Consider the following 13,193-nt stretch of genomic DNA (forward strand, 5'->3'; position numbering starts at 1 on the left):
AAGACAAAGAAACCGGTCTAATGGGGAACAGCCCGCAAGCCCTGAGCCAGGGCGGCATCTAGTGGGCACGGCGACCCCCAAAGGCGGACTGAAGGGCCCCCTTCCCCCCAGCTCGTCAGGACACCCGGTGACCTCAGCCTTCACGCCCGATCAGCCGCTGCCCTCACCAGCCACTGCAGCCTTCCTCGGCCCTTCAGACCTAGCTGGACCTGAAAGAACAGATCCTCTACATTCTTTACCTGGTGTCCTATGACATGGAGTCACAAATGCTGGAAATATAGATTTTATAAATTCAGGGCTGGAGCAATAGTACAGGAGGCATGGTCAACCCAGGTTCAAGCCTACAGGGTCCGAAGAGCACCAAAAGGAGTGATAGCTGCGTGCAGAGCCGGGAGTGACCCCTGAGCACCTCTGGGTGTGGCCTGAATTTTTTTTTTTAATTTTAAAAAAAAAATTTTTAAAGGTAGCACTGTAGCACTGCAGCACTATCATTCCGTTGTTCATCGATTTGCTCGAGTGGGCACCAGTAACGTCTCCATTGTGAGACTTGTTGTTACTGTTTTTGGCATATTGAATACGCCATGGGGAGCTTGCCAGGCTCTGCCTCGCGGTCGGGATACTCTCAGTAGCTTGCTGGGCTCTCCGAGAGGGACGGAGGAACTGAGCCCGGGTCGGCCACGTGCAAGGCAAACACACTACCCGCCGTGCTATCGCTCCAGTCCTTAAAAAAGGTAAAATAGATAAATACATAGCTTTTATAAATTCATGAGGGATGGAAGAACAGATTATTCAGAGATTCTGAGCAAACGGTCGGCTGGGCAGGAAAGGCATGTCAACGTACCAGGGCAAAGGTCAGGGCTTCGGTGAAGCCGGCGGCGGCCATGTCGTGCCTCAGGAGTTCTGTGAGCTTGTTCAGAGGAAACTGAAAAAGACGTATTTCACCTCAGTCAAGTGGGCTTCTTGTATTTTTTATAAAGGGCTGCTTTTCTGTTCCCACTAGTGGACTGGTAACCACCCTTTCCTCACCACCTCCATGACCAGAAACCGCCATGACTGTAGACATAGACAAACACACACACACCCACACACCCACACACACACACACACACACAATCACACACACACACACACACACACTCACACACACACACGCACACACACACGCACACACACACGCACACACGCGCACACACACACACACCTATGGCTCCCACACAGCTTCTGCCTTCAGAGCCAGGGAGAGAAAATGAATCTCCCAGTGAGCAAGCTGCCAAGGGCCCCCAACTCGAGACCTGCCTTTCTTCAAAGAATGAGTCATCACAGGTTTGCAGCTTGACTCCAATCAACTGGACATCTGGTTTACATCCTCCCCAGAGCAAATGCCTCTCACGGCGGAGCATGTCCAAATACTGCTTAATTCCTACGTTCTGTTTCTCTCCAAGCTTTCCTGGCATTCAATAACCAGTTTCTAACAATAAGGAGTGTTTATTTAAGGGTGCAATCTTACTTGATTAGCTATGGTGTACGTTTTCGGGAGAGTCATCTGAATGTTGTTATATCCGTAAGCAATAGCTGCGTCCTCTACGATATCACAGGCATGCATGATGTCGGACCTGGTAGGAGGGATCTCGATCTCGATCTGATTCCCATCACCTATGACTTCTGATTTTAAGTACATTCTGGTCAGAAGCTTGGCAATATTTTCTGGAGTTTCTCTGAAAGAGGAATGTACAAACCATTAGCTTCACTGGGCTATTTAAACAGTTTATTTTGTTTTAAAATACGCTTACACCTGAAACAATAGCATGTTTTTTTTAAATCCATTACACACCAAACGTTTTGCTGACGTTCTTATTGTCACTGAACTTGGTCTGAAGAGATATCAAACCCCCCTTGCAAGCATCCTGTCAGGGAAAATTAAAGAGCTCGCACTACATTCTGGAATTCTCTCCAACAGTAAATAAATTAAGTTACAGAGCATACCTGATTCCAACTTTTTTGTTAATTAGATCAGCTCTCACCACTTCCTTTCGGTAAGCCAGTTCCTTAAAAGGAAAAAAAATAAAGTGTTTGAGAAGCTAAAATCATTCCCCCTGAAATACAAGATTAGACTCCTTTACACTCATTTCTGTTAGTTTCATCACCCTTCGAAGAAATGATCATTAGGGCCAGATGTTGAAACTACACAAAGTATCTTAAAACACGAGGGCCAGGGAGTTGTCCAGGGACTAGAGCAGAGGCTCGGCCTGCAGGAGTCCTAGGTTTGGCCCCAGGCCCACCGGGCCCTCAGAGCTGTGCTGGGAGCAGCCCCCTCCAAAAATTAAAAAATAAAACTGTATAGAGGAATAAATTTGCTACGACTGATCCCACTGGAGAATCTGGTCTTGTGCAAGGTGCTTATGACCAGGCAGAAATAAGGCAAGTGTCACAATGCACACCCGACTAGACTCAATCTCAGAGTGTCATGAAGACATTCCTCTCTCCTTTCCAGGCGGGAAACGGCAACTACATCAAGCCCAAGGCTCCAGGAAACAGGAGGAATGAGAGCTTCTCATAAAGGAGTGCTCACTCCCCTTCAAACAGAGCCGAGCTGTCCCAGGTCAGGCAAGGGAAAACACACACACACATACACACACAGACATAGACACAGACACACACACACACCCCTCCACACACACACACACACACACACATTTCAGGCTTGCCAACACCACTGAACACTTTTCCACAAATATGTTTATCACTATTCAAAAATCCTAACTACCACTCGTGAAAGGCTTTAATTAAAAAGTTTCGGGGCCAGAATGATAGTACAGTGGGCAGGGCGCTTGCCTTGCACACAGCCAACCTGGGTTAGGTCCCTGGCACCACATATGCTCCCGAGCCCAGCCAGGAATGATATCTGAGCTGAGCGGAGTGAGCCCTGAGCACGCCCGGGCGTGGCCCACGCAAACAAAAACAAAAAATCTGTTTAGATTAAGAACAGGCCATAGCCATCTATTCAAAATGCAGTTCCCAATTCAGAAGCCTTGTGAGAAGCCATCCTGGAAGGTGATACTCATAACCTGAGTATTAATTGGAAATTCAGTCACTGGCCACTTTAGCCAGAGCAGTTTCGACAAGACTGAATCCAAATCTGAGTGCCATCAAAATCCCAGGTGATGAGAAAGATTAGGGTCAGAACCACTGGACTGAATACAGGATTAAGGCAGCGCCTTGTGTGGAGCCCATCCCACTCAGCCCCTACCCTTGGCGTCCTACGGTTCCCCTCATTACCACCGGGAGCAAGGAGAGAACTGACAGCGGCCCCCAGCACCTCTGTGTAGGGCCCAATTCCCCGCCCCCTGGATATATATAGCAATAATAAACCGTTACTGAACAGTTAATATGAGCAAACTGTACAAGACACCCTCTCAAAATGGACTAAGACACTTATCCCACATGCTACAACTATTCTCATTTCAGAGACAGTCCCAAATTACCATGGCAAACTTCTGAGTCCTAGGTTGGTATATTTCTTGTGCTTATAAAAAAATCCGTATCAGGTAATGAGCACTGCTCCCTAGTTAAAAGGTAAATGCACACACGGCAGGAAGTAACAAATTGATTCCAAATAAGCCTGGCAGCCTAACTTCCAAAACGAACACTTTTAAGTATCAGTCTCTCCAGTTACCCACCCACTTTAATCCCCTCTAGTCCTCTTATTCTAAACTCTATTTTATAACACAAGATTAGGGGGTAAAAAAAAAGAAAAAACTTTTGAAGTTCTTTTTGTTGCCGAGAGAATGCACTATTCACGTAAGGAAGCACCCAGAGGCGCAGTCCTGACTGGGGAGAAAGCTAGGAAGCGCTGCTCTCAGTCCAGGTCAGAGTAACACCCACTCCGGAGCGATGGAATACGCGGGATCACTCTGCGAGAATGTTCACCACTCCAAGTTCCTAACAGCTCTCCCCTAGCAATTTCGAAGATCACATAGGTGAGAAAAGGGAATTTTAAGATATAGATTTTTTTCCCCAATTACACAGTTCACTTGGCCCTTGATTCTTCATGAGAGAGAAGGGGGGAGAGAGGGAGAGAGAGAGGGAAGGAGAGAGAGAGAGAGAGAGAAAGAGAGAGAGAGAGAGACATTCCGAATCTGACATTCTATTGAAACAGACTGAAAATACCGTCTCTGCAGATGCTGAGGGTTAGAGCTGTGAACTGCAGAAATGGCTCCAAGTTCCCCCCTCTCTGCATCCCTGTGCTCCCCGCAGGCCGTAGCACCAGGAAACGGAGAGCGTCCCCCCTCCTCGACTCTAGCAGAGAGACTGGCTCGTAAGCACCCGAACACCAGGTTTGCTCTCCTGCTGCCCCGAATCCTGCGAGCGTCACCATGTAACCAAGCGTGAGCTCGGCGATGGGCAGTCAGCCCCAGAACCATGAAGCCATCAAGGACTGAAGGCTCCCCAGGTCACCCTGCCACGGCTACACAAGAGCTAAGTACTTAGGCGGGTCCTGCAGATGCAACGAGGCAGCGGGGACCAGACGCTGAGCAAGAGAATGAGGGAATCTGGTGCTGCTCCGTGCTTTCTGGTTACACCTTCGTATAAAATTATAATAAATACACGCGTTCAGAGAAAAAAAAAAGGTTCTGGTATAAGGGATGTGTTTGTCTTCCTTAGAACTACTTCAGCAGAAGTCAATATTCTTGGTTGACTCACTTCAGAAATGAGAAACAGAGCAAAATTCAAAGAAAAAAGGTCATTAAGAAACGGCCTCGCTAGATGAGCACACAGAAGGCGAGGACACCACGGTGTGAGGCCATGTGTGCACTGATGAAGTCATCTCCAGGGAAAGGACGATGGAGAAGCCTGGCCCTCGCCCTACCCCTAAGCCCAGCCTCAGCCTTAGCTCTAGCCCTAAGTCTAGCCCTCGCCCTAACCCTCACCCTCACCCTCGCCCTAACCAAAACCTCACCCTAACTATTACCTTCACCCTAACCCGAGCCCCGCCCTAGCTCAGCCCTAATCCTAGCCCTAAACCTAGTCCAAGTGCTAATCCAGCTTTAGCCCTAACCCTAGCCCTAGCCCTAATCCTAACAATAGCCCTAACCCTAGACCTGGCTCTAACCTTAGCCCTAACCTTAACCCTAACCCTACCTCTAACCCTAGCCCTAATCCTAACCCTACCCCTAATCTTAATCCCAGTCCTAATCCTAACAATAGCCCTAGCCCTAACCCTAGCCCTACCCTAGCCCTACCCTAGCAGTAACCCTAGCCTTAACCCTAGCCCCAACCAAGAGCCCACGCTGCACCCAGGGGTGCTTGAAACTAGCTATAGGCAAGGCAGGCACTTTCAGCTCTGAATGACCATCGCTCCAGTCACGGTAACCTCTGTCACAGTTAATAAACAATACTGTGTTTATTCCTACACTGATTCTGTTAGTACAGCTGGGATTATATTTTAGCTACAGCAATGACCTTCAGCAAGAGTTATTTCAAGTGTGAACAGACAAGGTCTCAAGGGGTGAGCTGCATAATATTTTAAAGGGTGAGATTAAGGGCCAGGAGATTGCTCAAGCTATCAAACTGGATAGTCAACTATCGTTAATTAATCAACAAGGAATAAATCAGAGTGATTAGGTGATGCAGTATGCTCACAACTGACACTGAGCTTTCAAGACTTAGCTGGCTCCTATCTCCAACGCTTTACAGTAACAGGCACTGAGATGCTGAGCATCTCCAAGCCCCCCGCCCGACCCTCCGTCTGGAAAAGGACAAAAACACTCCCTGGTACCTGCCGCTCAGAGGTAACTCGAGGATTCACTTCCCGTGGTGCCACGAGGCTTAGGGCCCACACGCAGGGAGATGAACAGGCGGGCCACAACCACTGCTGATATTTTTATTACTGTCATCAACATCAAGTCATTTCTTCAGTACTTACAGGGAAGGTGTTTGACTTGCCATTAGGAAAAACGACCTCAGCTGCTTCGACCCTGGGGAACGACACAAAGCCGGGAATAAGACCCCGTGAGACACGACAGGACTGCCGTTAGACTCGGATGCCGTCTACGAGCCTTTCCCCCGGCCCGGATCCCAGCCCCGTCCGTGCAGCACTGCCCGACTCCCCCACTTCAGAGGGAGCAGGGCTGTCTCCTGACGTATCTCTCTCCCAGAACTGCCACGCCTGCACCCTCCACGAGCCCAGCAGGGCACTTGGAAAGGAAAACTAACGGACGCGAGCACTGTGGGAGTTCCACAGTCAGACTTTCTAGTGTGACTTTTTTTTTTTTTTTTTTTTTGGTTTTTGGGTCACACCCGGCGATGCACAGGGGTTACTCCTGGCTCTGCACTCAGGAATTACTCCTGGCGGTGCTTGGGGGACCATATGGGATGCTGGGATTCGAACCCGGGTCGGCCGCGTGCAAGGCAAACGCCCTACCTGCTGTGCTATTGCTCCAGCCCCTCTAGTGTGACATACTGAGGAAGGCACTGTCACTGATTCTCCAGCATGACCTCTGGTGCCAGTACAAACAAGGACCAGGACACGGTCCTTGGAGAACGTGGCGACTTGACTGACCTACCGGAATCAATACTTTGCTCCCGGCATGTCTCCCCACCTCTACTTTGCTGTCCCTTGGCTTCCTTGCTTTATTTGGGGGGAGACACCTGGCTGTGCTTACGTATCACTCCTGGCGGAGCTCAGAAGACCACACGGGGTGCGAGGGACTGGACCCAAAGCAGCCCCGTGCGAGGCGCGCACCCTGCATGCTGCACTACCTCTGCGGCCCTCTGTGTGTAATGACCCTTAAACACAGCTTAAACCCAACTGCCTCTGAGGGCCTGAGCCAACTGCCCCGGCGAACAGTCATCTGCCCTTACGATAGCCAGGAAATCGCCAAAGCCTTTTAAAGTACTTATCATTTATTTCATACATTATTTATGCGCATGTCTCAGTTCCCTGAAGAGATGATATGTCCGAGTTACAGGAAGTACGTCTTCCCTCTTTATTTTTAGCACACGTTCCTAATGCTGTCCCTCCAAACGACAGATCATCAATAAAGCTGCCCAGTGAACTTACGTAAATGGGTTCTCACAGTATTCACTGAACATGGTGACAATAGTATCAAGCACTATTTTTGTCTGCAAAGGAAAAAAGAAAAGTATTATGGTCATCTGTAAATGTACTCTCTTCATTTGGGTGGAAAGGAATTAATATTTCACACACTGCAGCCCACCAACATCAAAAATGCTCCTTTCTATATGTTCTGAAAAAAGAAATAGAATCCGAATGGTTGGGGAAGGGGCAGGATGCAGGGACGGGGGCGGGGGTGGCCCTGGCCTTATCTTCAGGTGTTCTGCATTTCTGCGGTTCTCCGAAAGTTACGATCCATGACTGAGACAAATCGCTGACTTCCCCCGTCCCTCCCCCGGGTCCGCCAGGTTGTAAGAGACAAATGGCTCACTGTGGGGACAGCCTTATCAGCCTCGTGAGTCTGAGTACAGATGCCTGGCCCCGCGCCCGCTAATAAGGAGCAGGGGGACTCAACGCAGCAAGCTGCAGACCCCTCTGTACCTGGGAGTCCCTCCATCTGCCACGTGGAGCGGATGCGCGCCCCCACCTTACTCGGGTGTTCTGAGGAATGACAGCATCATCACTGTCACTGTCACTGTCATCCCGTTGCTCATCGATTTGTTCGAGTGGGCACCAGTAACGTCTCCATGGTGAGACTTGTTGTTACTGTTTCTGGCATATCGAATACGCCATGGGTAGCTTGCCAGGCTCTCAGAGATGGGCGGAGGAATCGAACCCGGATCGGCCACATGCAAGACAAATGCCCTCCCCGCTGGGCTATTGCTCCAGCCCAACAGTATCGTAACAGGACGATACAGATGTATGGATAGAGGTCTCTGGCACACAGTGAGGACCACTGAGATTTACAGGGTATTTTTATCGTTGTTTTTAGTTAGAAAATATGCTCAGAAAAAAATACAGTTAACACTGTTGGGATCTACGCTTTAGTTTAATACACACACTTCGCTCAGACACAGACTGCAGGGAAGACGCCTGTGGAGGAGGGGGAGGCGCGGGTCAGACGCTGGGCTGGACGCAGGGCTCCAAGGGCGGGAATTAAACACTGGGTTGAAGAATAAAGGGTTCACTCCACTGGCACCACTGGTCCCCTCAAGCACCAGCCCCTGCCCCACCCCCCAAAATGAACCCTCGCTAGAATACAAACTTCAGAGAATACAGTCCAGATCTGTCAGTGTATGCACTGCTATTGTTCTCAACAGTAAGAGCTGGCGTCAATAAAGGCAAATATGGTCTGTAAGTTACGAGTGTTTGCCAATCCTCTAAGACATATGTCACTTCTATCTTTCTGCCCATCTTCAATATTCCAGCTGTCTACTGCCACAGGTCCTTCCTTTTCTAAACAGCCACGTTACTCGAAGACTCTCTCACACGTGCAAAGAAACCACACTGCAGAAACGGCTTTCAGCGTGATCCAATCTAACCTGCTCTGACTAAAAACTGATGAACAAGAGGCACTCCACATATCCTAAATCCCTGTGTGCTGATAAACCCACTAGCAATTTGCTAAATCATTCTTAAAATAGTTTTTTTTTTTTAAATCTCTTTTTACAAGTCCACAAAGCGACCAAAATTACTCAACACTTAAACTAAGAAAAACAATGGAGGGGGGTGGCAGTGGGAGCTGGGGGAAGGAAAACAATTCACACTGCTTGCACTGCTACTCTGACCCCATTCTCTGGTCTAGAGCTGTGCAAGTAACTAACTCCCATACTAGCCTACAAGTTCCTTAAAGTCAAGAAACAGAACACGGGCTGGAGAGAGAGAACAGGGGGCGAGATGTCTGCCTGGCATACGCCTGACCCCAGCTTGAGCTCTGGCACCGGCACCACACAGACTCGGCGAGCACTGCCAGGAGTGGTCCCTGAGCACCTCAGAGTATGGCCCCACCCCCCACTTCCCTCCAGCCCCCCATTACAAAGAATCATCACTAATCCATGGCACTGCAAACACGGCAGGTGCTCAGTCAACGTCTGCAGGCTGAGAGCATCCTAACCACAGTACAGAATAGCCACCGGGCCAAATTCCGGAAGGACCAGAACAAACGTATTTTCATGTTTGGCCACAGAGCCTTGGTACAGAAGTAGAATCTATCCGTGAAAAAAAAAAACCTATCAGTGAAAATAATCTGACCCCAACAGAGCCACTTTTATTTACCTTGGTAAAGTCGGTTCCTGTGCATTCCACAAGCACATTCTTCGTATTCAGTGTGATTTTGGAGTGGTTCCCTGTAACAGACACATACCAGCAACAAAGCCGTCACTTTCAGACATACGCGCACTTTGGAGTGCCAGGTAAGCTGACGCTGCTGCTGTAAGAGCATCCACGGCTCCTGACACACGGGCGGGCGCAGAGAGACACGGGGGAGCCTCCGGAGGGCGTCTCGCCTCCTCGTCACCTGCAACTCCGGAGGAGTTCCAGGCGGGCAGACTCGACTCCAAGATGCAGCCCGGGAGGCCCCAAGCAGAAGACAGGAAGCCCTGGTGGTCCCCGGCACCCCCGGCCCAAGCTGCGGCATCACGGCCTTGGGTCCTGGCATTGCACCAAGTGGCCCTTCTGAATACCGCCTGAAAGATCCATTTTTTTTTTTAACTGTATAAGTCTCGGGAGGGGCTGGGAGTGGGCCCGAGTAGGAGAATACATGCCTCGCTCGTGGGAGACCCTGAGTTTGATCCCTGGCACCAGAGAGCACCCCCAAGCATTGCGGGGTGGGAGCCTAGAGGTCCCCCAGCCCGCCAGGCCTGGGCGCCAAAGCATCAGGCCCCTAACACCAGTGGGCGGGACCCCTAGAGAGCCAGACGCCAGGAAGGAGTGAAGAGGATCACGTTTAGAGGAGAAAGGACAGGAAAATTCCACTCCTCAGCGTAAGCTCAGCACTCGAGCATCAGGCAGGACCGAATCTGAGTTGAACGGACAAAAAAAAAAAAAACTCTGGAGGGGACAAGGACAAACAGACGGTGAAGGGGCCGGGAAAGCAGCTCGGTCGGGGGACAGTGCGGACCTATCGGCTGGGTCCATCCCAAGACTGGCAGGAGAAAATGTTTACAGTTACTGATACATAATAAACACCAGTAACACTGACCAGAGAGAGAGGACAGCAGTGAAGGCACTTGCCAGCCCAGGCTCAATCCCCGGCACGTGGTCCCCAAAGTACCGGCAAGCATAGAACCAGGAGTAGCTCCCAGAACAACCCCACACTCACCCCACAAAGCCCACACTCACCCCCAAACTCGGTGGCTGCATAAGTGTATGGAAAGAACGAATTACAATACAATGGATAAAAGTTCTGAGATTCTCAAGAGTCACTTGATTCAGCTACCCTTACTGAGAATTCTGGAGAAACGGTGAAGAGTAAGAACCGGAGCACTAGTGCAGAGTCACTAGGTCACTTGCCTGCACGTGACCGACCCAGGTTCAATCCCCGGCATCCCATATGGTCCCCTGAGCCCACCAGCCAGGAGTAACCCCTGAGCACCACCAGATATGTTTCCACCTCCAAAAAAAGGAAAAATAGCAAAAAAGAAAAGAAAAAACAGCATTAAGAAATAACTCACCATTGATAATTGGAGGCATTGAAAGGACAACACCGTTGCTGTCGTAGATAACTGGATATAAGGGCTTTTTCTCAATGATATGCAAATAGTGCTTAAGGTGGTTGTCAGTCTGAAAAAAAAAAAATAAGTCAAAATGAGTTTCTTTGGGTCAGACAAAGGGATAAAGGGGCTGTAAAGTACCTGCCTTGCATGTGGCCAGTCTAGGTTTGATCCCGGCACCACTCAAGTCCCCCAAGCACCACCAGGAATAAGCCCTCAGCAAGGAGCCAGACTGAGCCCTGAGCACAGTAGGATATGCCCCAAACAAAACAAAACAAATTGTATCTTATTCCTACCACTGTAACAAGTTAACATACCTAACCAGGTGTCAAAAAAAAGGGGGGGTTGATCAGAAAAGAAAAACAACAACAACAAAACCCTCCCAAGTTACACAAAGTTCTCCATTAAAGGATTTTCTAACATAGCTTCTATCTCCGTGCCCTTACAGAGCATCTGCTCGCACTGAACTAAGAGCAACAGAGTAGGGTTTTTTTTTTTAATGAGCATAAGCAGGTTTGCAATAGTTAAGTCAAGTCATCGCACAACAGAAACCATCACAAAACCATTTACAAATAGAAGAACCGCTGGCCAATTAGGGAAGGAACAACACTTCGAAAGTGACCACTAAATCATCTTCGCTGCTGAAATCTAAATTGCTAACAATGAGACCCGCATAATTAAACAGTGCTCCCCATTTAAATCAACACAAAAGTAGCTTTCAGCCAGTGCTTGGTACATGGGCTAAGGCACCTGCTCTCCATGGGGCCAACCCTGGTTTGAACTCTAAGATCACATGAGGTTCTCGAGCACCGAGGGAGTTAGCCCTGAGCACCACCGGATGGGGCTCAAATGACCACCCCAGAGCCCCAAGAGACTAGCTGAATCTTCTAGTTCCTCTTACTTGTATGAGTTTTAATCAGACCCAAATATAAATATGACAAGAGAGTATGTTCCAAGCCAGGGGTTTCAGTTTCAGCTGCCAATTCCACTCATCCAAGCAATGAAGAAAGTAAAACCCTTTGCCCTGTTCAATCAAGCGGTACCTCTAGACTGGCATCAGACACTCTTTTATTTCCTGATTTTTTTCTGGTTTGTGGCGGCCACACCTGGCGGTCCCTTGGGGCTCACTCCAGGTTCTGCACTCCAAGAGGACTTGGGGGACCGTATCGGGTTCCAGGGGCCAACCCCAGGTCAGCTGACTGGAAGGCAAAATGCCCCCCCACACTGGACCATCACTTTGCCCCCAAAACATTTTTTTAAAGGACTTTTGTGCATGTCTCTATTTTCAAAACTCCACTCTGAAAGACTCTTATGATCTACAGTTAGCAGGTAAGGCAGCGGGCTTTCACCTTGTACATGCTCATCAGCTCACAGGCCGTGTGCTCCTTGCTCTTGTTCAGAGGCTTGAATTTGATCTCCGAAGGCCGCTTGGCCGTGTAAGTGAAGGGGCCGGACACTGTGTCCAAATCATGAGTACCGATAGCAACCAACGTTCTCTTCCTGAAGATGAGAGGGAGAAAGAAAACGAACTGAATATTCTGAGAGGAAATTGTAAAGACAATAGACTATCTGTTTCAAAAAACTATTTCAGGGCCAGGGATGTGGCTCAGAGGCCAAGGCCTTGAATTCAGGAGGCCCTGAGTGAGGCACTGGGAAAAATTAATTTTATTTTATTTTATTTTTATTTTTTGCTTTTTGGGTCACACCCAGGGATGCTCAGGGGTTACTCCTGACTTTGCACTCAGGAATTACTCCTGGCAGCGCTTGGGGGACCATATGGGGAAAAATTAATTTTAAATGCTTTCCTAAAACCTACTGGTATTCAGCAACTTTAGGACTATAAAAAACGCTCAAACCTGTGAAAAGTAGTGATAAATTATAAAGTAACCTAAAATAGTATTTCAGGAGCTAAAATCAACTCATTGCCAATCTGCTTTCCCAAAGCTTGTTACTGGGACATTTCTGGGAGGGGCTAAGGAATGGGTCACACCTGGCAGTGCTCGGGGCTTACACCTGGCTGGGCACTCAGGGATCACTCTTGGCCTCGCTCAGGCACCATATGGGATGCCGGGGACTGTGCACAAGGCTCTACCTGCTGTACTGTCTCTCCAGCCGTAGGACGCTTTTTTTTTAGTCACCATTAAATTTTACCTTCTTTTGATCTTATTTCTTCTTAGGTTAGTCAAGTAAACAAATATGTCACAAAATTAGGATAAAACTGGGGCCGGAGCAATAGTACAGCACAGAGGGCACTTGCCTTGCACACAGCCAACCTGGGTTCAATCCCCAACATCCTAAGTGGTTCCCTGAACCCGCCAGGAAAGATCCTTGAGCACAGCGTCAGGATTAAGAGCACTGTTGGTGTGGCCAAAAAAAGGAAATAAGAATAGGCTAAAACTACCATGCTGAACTGGGGACAGTGGTGGAAGGAGACGGTCACTGGCGAAGGCACTGGTGTTGGAACACTGCACACCTGAAACTCAATCATGAACAACTTCGTACTCTGGAATTCATGGCAATTCAGGTAA

General features: G+C 48.9%; 1 protein-coding gene across 1 annotated transcript in view; it reads right to left on the minus strand.

The window, feature by feature from the left end:
* Window positions 1-13,193, minus strand: part of FARSB (phenylalanyl-tRNA synthetase subunit beta) — a 65,200-nt gene that overhangs the window by 38,991 nt on the left and 13,016 nt on the right. The window contains exons 6-13 of the mRNA XM_055121687.1: window positions 12,015-12,165; window positions 10,627-10,735; window positions 9,230-9,300; window positions 7,061-7,122; window positions 5,924-5,975; window positions 1,984-2,045; window positions 1,508-1,715; window positions 842-922 (exon numbers count right to left, since the gene is read on the minus strand). Of these exons, the coding sequence (XP_054977662.1) occupies window positions 842-922; window positions 1,508-1,715; window positions 1,984-2,045; window positions 5,924-5,975; window positions 7,061-7,122; window positions 9,230-9,300; window positions 10,627-10,735; window positions 12,015-12,165 (796 nt within the window). The remainder of the gene's footprint in view (window positions 1-841; window positions 923-1,507; window positions 1,716-1,983; window positions 2,046-5,923; window positions 5,976-7,060; window positions 7,123-9,229; window positions 9,301-10,626; window positions 10,736-12,014; window positions 12,166-13,193) is intronic.

This window comes from Sorex araneus, chromosome X (genome assembly GCF_027595985.1).
Source record: "Sorex araneus isolate mSorAra2 chromosome X, mSorAra2.pri, whole genome shotgun sequence".
In the NCBI taxonomy this organism is placed as follows: Eukaryota; Metazoa; Chordata; class Mammalia; order Eulipotyphla; family Soricidae; genus Sorex; species Sorex araneus.